Source organism: Osmerus mordax, chromosome 19 (genome assembly GCF_038355195.1).
Source record: "Osmerus mordax isolate fOsmMor3 chromosome 19, fOsmMor3.pri, whole genome shotgun sequence".
In the NCBI taxonomy this organism is placed as follows: domain Eukaryota; kingdom Metazoa; phylum Chordata; class Actinopteri; order Osmeriformes; family Osmeridae; genus Osmerus; species Osmerus mordax.
The window spans coordinates 6,017,601-6,025,120 of NC_090068.1; the positions used below are offsets into that span (position 1 = coordinate 6,017,601).

General features: G+C 45.1%; 3 protein-coding genes across 3 annotated transcripts; all 3 read left to right on the forward strand.

Annotated features, from left to right (window-relative positions):
- Positions 1-1,406: 1,406 nt before the first annotated feature.
- Positions 1,407-3,061, forward strand: LOC136963299 (complement C1q subcomponent subunit B-like). Its single transcript, XM_067257390.1, has 5 exons — positions 1,407-1,460; positions 1,604-1,791; positions 1,996-2,345; positions 2,434-2,517; positions 2,696-3,061. The coding sequence occupies exons 2-5, from the start codon at positions 1,629-1,631 to the stop codon at positions 2,843-2,845; spliced, it is 747 nt and encodes a 248-aa protein (XP_067113491.1). The 5' UTR covers positions 1,407-1,460; positions 1,604-1,628; the 3' UTR covers positions 2,846-3,061.
- Positions 3,062-3,574: 513 nt separating this feature from the next.
- Positions 3,575-5,071, forward strand: LOC136963231 (complement C1q subcomponent subunit C-like). The gene is made up of 4 exons (XM_067257291.1): positions 3,575-3,663; positions 3,941-4,114; positions 4,218-4,497; positions 4,587-5,071. The coding sequence occupies exons 2-4, from the start codon at positions 3,946-3,948 to the stop codon at positions 4,849-4,851; spliced, it is 714 nt and encodes a 237-aa protein (XP_067113392.1). The 5' UTR covers positions 3,575-3,663; positions 3,941-3,945; the 3' UTR covers positions 4,852-5,071.
- A 500-nt stretch (positions 5,072-5,571) lies between these two features.
- Positions 5,572-7,089, forward strand: c1qb (complement component 1, q subcomponent, B chain). The gene is made up of 3 exons (XM_067257300.1): positions 5,572-5,795; positions 6,008-6,188; positions 6,351-7,089. Exons 1-3 carry the CDS (start codon positions 5,793-5,795, stop codon positions 6,908-6,910), a joined length of 744 nt encoding a protein of 247 aa, XP_067113401.1. The 5' UTR covers positions 5,572-5,792; the 3' UTR covers positions 6,911-7,089.
- The last annotated feature ends 431 nt before the right edge of the window (positions 7,090-7,520 follow it).

Consider the following 7,520-nt stretch of genomic DNA (forward strand, 5'->3'; position numbering starts at 1 on the left):
AGGAGGAGACCTGGCAGTGATAGATAGCTGGCAGAAGCAGGTAAACCTGGAAATGCATTTCTTTCATTTCTTCTAAACCATACATTTTGTCTGGGTTACAAACCAAAGTCTGTTTCCATGTGTTTGGATATTGTGTTTACCTCAGGAGGAGATAAGTAAGTTGATATTGGCTAAATACACTGACTCACCGATACGCCTGAGTGGTTTCTGGATTGGACTTTCTGATATTAGTTCAGAGGGGAACTGGACATGGCAGAATGGAGTGAAGATGACTCAGGGGTAAGAGGTGGATACAGAATTATTTTGAAATCAACCTGTTTACACAATCTTACGAGAGAGTAACTTTGAACTCCGTCTAGGTATTGGGAAGATGGAGAACCGAATGACTACTATGAGTCAGAGGACTGTGTTGCCGTCTACCCCAGGAGTGACTTAAGCAAGAACTGGAATGACGCCCCATGTACACATCCACTGAAATGGATATGTGAAAAGGCTCGCTAATCTGAAAAAGTATTGTTTTGGCAATTTTTCATTGTTTATAAGTGTCATTGACATGATGGAACTAAGAAGATAAACTCAAAAATAAAAGCATAGATTAATTAATTGTAATGAATATTATATTTGCTACCATTATACTTTTGATTAGTAAACTGACAAACGGGGGGCAAGAAACATCTACAGCCCAAAATGCCTCTACTACACAACTGCCTATGCATATTTTCTAGCCAAGGGAAGGCATTCTGTGTTGCGTAGCTCCAACACAACTAGGTTATTGTGGACCTTGGCATGGTCATAGTTCAAGGCAAAAGCCAAATTAAAACACTGATGTATGCACAACAACAATTCTAAACCATTACTGTTTGTAGACAGTGAGTATACATAATTTTTCTGAGGGCCATCTATACACTGTTAATACCCACCACGACTATGTGGCCTATGATGTTCCAGACTTTTGCCAAGACTTTGTCACTGGTTACCAGGGCTAAATGGGTTATATTATAACCCCCATTCTATAACAAGCAGCAGTTCAACACATTATTTTGCTTATTAGTCACTAGAGGGAACCAGAGTGAATATGTTAATGAATGCGCAACTGGCCATTCTAAAGCAATACACATAAAACAGTACTAATGAAAAAACCTGGGAAAGTGCAGAATATTCTCTACTAAAGTTGTTCTGTGTAGAGGGAATAACTGCCTATACAAGGTATTGCATCGAACAGAAGACTTTATCTTCTTGTCCTGCCTTAAAATGAACACTATACACATCTATACGTCTTGCATTTATTTGTTCCTACGTTCTCCATAAAAAATATAGAAGGAAGCGAAACTACTGGCTCTGTATGTGTGTGTGTGTTTGTGTGTGCAAGAGAAGTCAGAGAGAGCCATCAGTCTGTCAATCCTTCTGAATTGCAAACTAAAAAGAGGAAAGACCAGAACACTTCGGGAAGAGAAGCACTGGTGAGTGAAATTCAATTCATAATCCTATGAAGGATCTAACAGTAAAGTCATACATAGAAACAGATAGGATGGTGTCAGTGTCAAGTAAGGACTGGCACAAATCTCTCGTTTGTAAGCGGTGATTCCTTCTCTCTCACACTCAGGTTTGAAGCATCTCAGGCTTTGAGCATGGGAGGGTACACTGGGCTGTTGGTGCTGGTGTGTGTGACGGGGCTCCTGTCGTCGGGGCAAGGGCAGGCTGGCTGCACGGTTAAGGATGGGAGACCAGGAGAGACTGGGCTGTCGGGTTTGGATGGACGTCAGGGAGCCAAGGGACAGAAAGGAGAGCCGGGTGAGGTTACAGTTGTTTGCGAGCAGGCAACCCCGTTGCTCTTTTCCCTGTCAATGATACATTCAACAAGAAATGTGTGTTTTGTTGCAAGTCAAGGCAGCGCATGGGAGGATTTGTCTTTCTAAGTTGCTTTTACATGTGCCTCTCTTTTCTTCTCTCCCTGTCTCTCTCTTGTTTTATCTCTCCGTCACCCTGTTCTGACAGCTCAAGTGCAGCAGATGGATCAAGAGGCCCTCTTGAAGCTCAAGGGGTTGAGGGGGAGACCGGGTCAACCAGGGGACATGGGCCCTAAGGGTTACAATGGAGATGTGGGCCCCGAGGGCTCCCCTGGTGTCCCTGGACCTAAAGGCCCCCCAGGAGGGGGAGCTGACACCCCCCAGAAGCCCCGTTCAGCCTTCTCAGTGGAGCGCACAGGCTTTAGCCTTCCCCGGTACAACGAGAAAATTACCTTCCAGACAGCCATCACCAGCTCCCCTGACTTCAAGATGGACACAGGCATCTTCACCTGCAAACTGCCTGGAGTCTACTACTTTGTGTTTCACTCCATGTCCAAGGTGAACCCCTTTATTGAATTCAGGGCCTGGCATTCGTTTTGAAAGCAAAACGTTCCATGTTTTCGTCATGTTTTGTGTGTGTTTTCAGGTGGATATGTGTCTGAAGCTGCATAGTGAGGACAAATCAGAGAGACAACTGGTGTTCTGCGACTACAGCAGTGGAAAACCACAGGTCAGTTTTGAACACTGAAACACAATGTTTGTGCTACCGGCCAGTTTGTTCCCATATACAATGCTAATCCGTATATTGCCATGAAATGTTAGTGGACTGAAAAAAGTGTGAGAAGTTCCCCTTAGAAGTTTCTGGAACACCCCTAAATTGAATTGCCGTTGTGTTGTTGCAATGGCAGGTTTTGACTGGAGGAGTGGTTCTCACATTGAAGCTGAATCAGAAGGTGTGGCTGGAGATGTACAAGGATAAGCAGTCGGACAGCATTCACAAAGACACCACTGATAAAAAGATTGTATTCAACGGCTTCATGCTCTTCGGCACTGAATGACCTTGATGGGCCCCTCAGGAATTGCGTTCCATGTTCAATGTTTGAGTCATGTTGCTTTCATATCCTCAAATGAACCTTTATAAAAATATGATGTGTCATTGCAACAGTGCTTTATATAAAGGCATCAAATGTGCACTTTCAGCCGTACATGTACACTGTCTTTCTCAGTTCCTCAAATGAACGTTTATTAAACAACAGGTTCCGTTTCCATCACCACTTGTGAGAGAACTGTCTTTTTTATTTCCTACACTTGACACAGTAAATACCCAGAAATGCATAAGTGGCCATAATGCCATGTCAGTCTCGGGGAAACTAAAGGACAGTTAGTAGAACTTTTAATCCCAGGGAGAAATGAAGTGTTAGAGTGTAACAGAAAAATACACACAACTGAAGTAAATATGTAAATTGACAATGTATGGTGCACTTTAGTGTAAACATGGATAGTAGGAGGATGAAGAAGAGAGGGTTAAAAAGATTATTAAGCAAGTAAACACAGTTCATACTTAAAAAGATGTCAATAACGGTCCCGGTAAAGGGAAAAAACAAAGATACTTTTATACTTATACTACTTATAGTTCCAGTGTTCCTGTAAAGTTACGGTGCATGAGATAGATGTGGGGTGCCCGCGGATGACCACAGAAAGATATGTTTGAACCATGACCTTGGACCGCAAGAGATGTGAAAGTTGCTGATTAACTCGTTTTTAGGAGCTTCTGTTTTTTTGTCTCTGCGTTACTTCGTTGACGTATGAGACATTTGTAGTCTCACTGAGCTCGTTCTCTCAGTCAAAACCTCTCCTTACTATTTTCAACAGATAAGTAAGTGTATTTCCTTTTCTCAGATTTGCTATTCTCAGTCAGTTGTGCTGTATTTTGTGTGTAGTTTCCAATGTTTGCCTTTCGAATGATTTTAAGATGTGTACTTTCCTTACTTATGATGCAACTGATTGAAACCAACACATGTCGCTCCGTTTTTGATTTGAGATGCTCCTCTCTTCTCCTCTCTTGTTTCTCCTCCTCTCTTCGCTCCTTTTGTTTCTCCTCCTCTCCTCCTCTCCACTCATCCCCTGCTCTCCTTTCTCACCTGTTTCCATAGGGATTATGATGCTCCATCCCTACATTGCCATGGGAGCCTTTCTGTCATTGATTCTACCTGTCTTGGTCTCCACGGAGACCTGTTCTATGATAGGAACTCCTGGACTTCCTGGCATCCCAGGGTTTCCAGGAAGAAATGGTCGAGATGGAGAACAAGGAGAGAAAGGAGAAGCAGGTTTGTTCCTGCATGCACAACACAGACAATCAGCTAAAATCTACAGAAAAGGAAATACAATATGTCTGAGATTCCCTAAACTGTACATATCGTCTGTCTGCAGGTGTAGCAGGGGGACTAGCACAGAGTCCGGTAAAGGGGTCTCAGGGGGACACAGGAGCTCCGGGTGCCACTGGCAAGCGTGGTAAGGGTGGTGAGAGAGGGCCCTCAGGCCCTTTGGGACCCCCAGGGGATGTGGGACCCCCGGGGGGAGGCTCAGATAGATCCGCCTTCAGCGTGACCAGAGGAACCATCTCAGCGCCGGAGAAATTCAAGGTCGTTAAGTTCAAGTCCGTGATCACCAACGTACACAACGACTATGACACGGAGACAGGCCACTTCAGGTGGATATCCTCTCCCTATTCAGACCGTCCGCACGTCCCTACCTGTCTGTCTCGAGCGCCTGCTGAATGGTCCTTCCTCTGTGTTGCAGATGCCGCGTCCCAGGGACCTACTACTTTGTGTACCACGCCTCCTCCGAGGACAGACTTTGCCTGCAACTCAAAGTGGATGACACCACCATGGCCGCCTTCTGTGAACTGTCCAGCAACGGCGTGAGGCAGGTGAGCTCAGGGGGCCTGGCCGTGCACCTGGTAAAGGACCAGGAGGTGTGGCTGCAGACCAACGACAACAATGGCATGACTGGCAAGATCGAGGGGACCAGCGTCTTCTCCGGGTTCCTCCTTCACGCCCACTGATCTCCATGGTGACAGTCGGTCGTTCCGTTCATCTAACAATTCGTCCACCCATCCATCCACCCGTCCGTCCGTGCGTCTATCCATAAATCGATCCAGTGCGTTGTCTGAACGATGGTTGTTCGTTGCTTTATCTTTGAATTGTTTCCAACGTGATGTCAGCAGATTGTTTTCCTTGATTGTTCTTCCCTGTCGTGAGAGCAATAAAACATTTGACATTGTTTCCTTGAGTGTCGAGTTTTTTTCTTGAAGATAAGAAGAGATAGGTTGACCACCAGTTACACCTTGTCTGGAATTATTCAGAGGAAGAGCTTTGGAATGACGTATCAAGATACTAACAGATCTCTTGAACGAAAACTTGATTGTAGGATACATATACATACATACATATATTGTCAGAAAATTATTTCATTAAACTCTCCTTACATGTTGTCTTCAAATAGGACAATAACCATCAAATAATTTGAAACAGAATCTGCCTATGCTCAGCAGTTTAAGCAGAACAAATTCCGATACAGAACTCTGCTCTTCCTCATTCAGGGTACAGGGACATTTTTAAAAAGTGCTGAAAGATGCTGAATGAACATTGAAAAAAGTTTTGAATTTGTTGATTAATTTCGTTTTTCCCCCCTTTGCTTGCTTCCTCTATTGAACACAGTTTCTCTTCCTCCTGAGGGGCATATTGCTCCATCTCTGTGTGAAACACACAGCATCAGTTCATCTGGGGCTCCAATGATTTGATTCTTCACTCTGGTCCAGAGGAACAAAGTCTACACGCCTGACGCTTGTTTTGAGAGGACACAACACACATCTCCTCCAGCTCGAACGTGGGGTCGCAGTTGAGTCCTCTGCACACATCTCTGTAGCCCACATCGAAGGACTGCCCGGCGCTGTGAGCAGACAAACTACACTGCTGGGATCTCCAGGAGTTAAACAACATACTAATGGTGAGATATTCTCTCAGACACTGCTCTGTGAAACTCTGTCTGCACGCTAGGCCTTCTACATAGCCAGCTCTTCACTTGATGGTATCACTCGCACTACACATTTCTTTGCATTCTAAGAGATATGGATGATACACTGTTCAGACCAGGGTTATACATAGCATTTAGATATGGATTGTAATGTGTGTGTGTCTGTGTGTGTGTGCATACACAAGGCCTCCCAGTGGATGAGATGGTGTACTGCTGCTGTGGTCAGCATTGTCCTGACTTCCCTCGTGACCCCTGTTGCCATGCAGACCTGTGACTCCGACCGGGGTTACCCAGGAGTGCCTGGGATACCAGGAGCCCATGGAGCTAATGGCAAAGATGGCCTGAAAGGGGAGAAGGGGGACCAAGGTAAAGTCTGCAAGACCCCCATCAAATGATGGTAACACTGTTGGATGAGGAAGGATGGCTAGTCAATTGTCTGTAGAACCCTCATGACGGCTCTGATGCCTGCTAGAACTTTCTCTCAGAGCTGGACGGTGTGTGTTTGAGTATGTGTGTTTGTTTGTGCAGGTGAGTCATGGCTGGGCATGAACGGGCCAAAGGGGGAACCTGGCCTGCCTGGACCCCCAGGAAGGTCAGGGCTGAAGGGGGACCCTGGCCAGCCCGGCCCCCACGGCCCTCCTGGACCCGAAGGTCCGACTGGAGAGCGGGGCAGCACCAAGACCATCCAGAAATCGTACTTTTCTAACCAAAGGACCACCACATCGTACCCTACCAAGAACATGGACATCCCCTTCGAGCGATCGGTCCTGAGCAGCAGTGACCCTACCCTGGCAGGCGATTTGCTCAGAAACGGGGTGTTCCATTGTCCCATCAAGGGTGTGTACTTCTTCACCTATCATCTGACTGCTAAGAACTTGGTGTGCCTGAAACTGATGAAGGAGAAAGAGACCAAGATGGAACTGTGTGATTCATCAAATAACTTCATGTTAACCTCGGGCTCAGTGTTGCTACAGCTGGATGTGGGTGAGAAAGTGTCCCTGCAAACCACAGATTACAACGCTGTCATCACCAGGGAATACCGCACTGACAGCATCTTCACTGGCTTCCTGCTCTATCCTGTTGCCTAGTGGCTTAAAACCATATTATTCTTTTTTACAAGTCTACAATACTTTCTGTGTTGCATTATTCCAAAGTCACACAATTGAAAAGTGAAAAGAATGTGTATCTTAATAAACACACCAAGTTTATTGTAGTGTTATCTCTTCAAGTCAAGATATTCTTTGAATAAACTGATGACTGCCTGACAATAAAATTGGACTCTGATTTGATTGACATTCATCGCAGCTCTTAGACTTACAGCCGATGATTGTCAGAGAAGCTTTCATGTGAACACACACACAAATCCTTCTCACCAATCTCTGCACCCCTTTTAAAACTAGTGCTACCAATCCCGGCTTTCTTCTCATAGCATCCATCTACCAGTTCTGTGTTACACATTGTCCCGCATGCACCAATAACAACCTGCCATTCACTCTCAAAGAATTAAGCACTATGACAACAAGAGTAAACAAATCAAAGTTTAGAAGCTTTGTGTACAACACCCGGGTCTTCACACAGAAAAATGTGGATCCTTGTGCATGCGAAGTACAGGGCATAGTATCTTTTTCAAATGATTCAATCTTGAAATTCTACTACTCTTAGGTAAGCAAAGAGCAGTATGCATAACATTTCTGTTGA

What these genes read in the sequence shown, in the direction of transcription:
- LOC136963299 (XM_067257390.1), top strand. Translation starts at nt 1,629, where the DNA reads ATGGGAGGGTACACTGGGCTGTTGGTGCTGGTGTGTGTGACGGGGCTC. An exon ending in GGGACAGAAAGGAGAGCCGG is followed by an intron (nt 1,792 to 1,995) that starts GTGAGGTTACAG and finishes CTGTTCTGACAG; the next exon opens with CTCAAGTGCAGCAGATGGAT. An exon ending in ACAGCAGTGGAAAACCACAG is followed by an intron (nt 2,518 to 2,695) that starts GTCAGTTTTGAA and finishes TTGCAATGGCAG; the next exon opens with GTTTTGACTGGAGGAGTGGT.
- LOC136963231 (XM_067257291.1), top strand. Translation starts at nt 3,946, where the DNA reads ATGATGCTCCATCCCTACATTGCCATGGGAGCCTTTCTGTCATTGATT. An exon ending in AGGAGAGAAAGGAGAAGCAG is followed by an intron (nt 4,115 to 4,217) that starts GTTTGTTCCTGC and finishes GTCTGTCTGCAG; the next exon opens with GTGTAGCAGGGGGACTAGCA. An exon ending in ACGGAGACAGGCCACTTCAG is followed by an intron (nt 4,498 to 4,586) that starts GTGGATATCCTC and finishes TCTGTGTTGCAG; the next exon opens with ATGCCGCGTCCCAGGGACCT.
- c1qb (XM_067257300.1), top strand. An exon ending in AGGGGAGAAGGGGGACCAAG is followed by an intron (nt 6,189 to 6,350) that starts GTAAAGTCTGCA and finishes TTGTTTGTGCAG; the next exon opens with GTGAGTCATGGCTGGGCATG.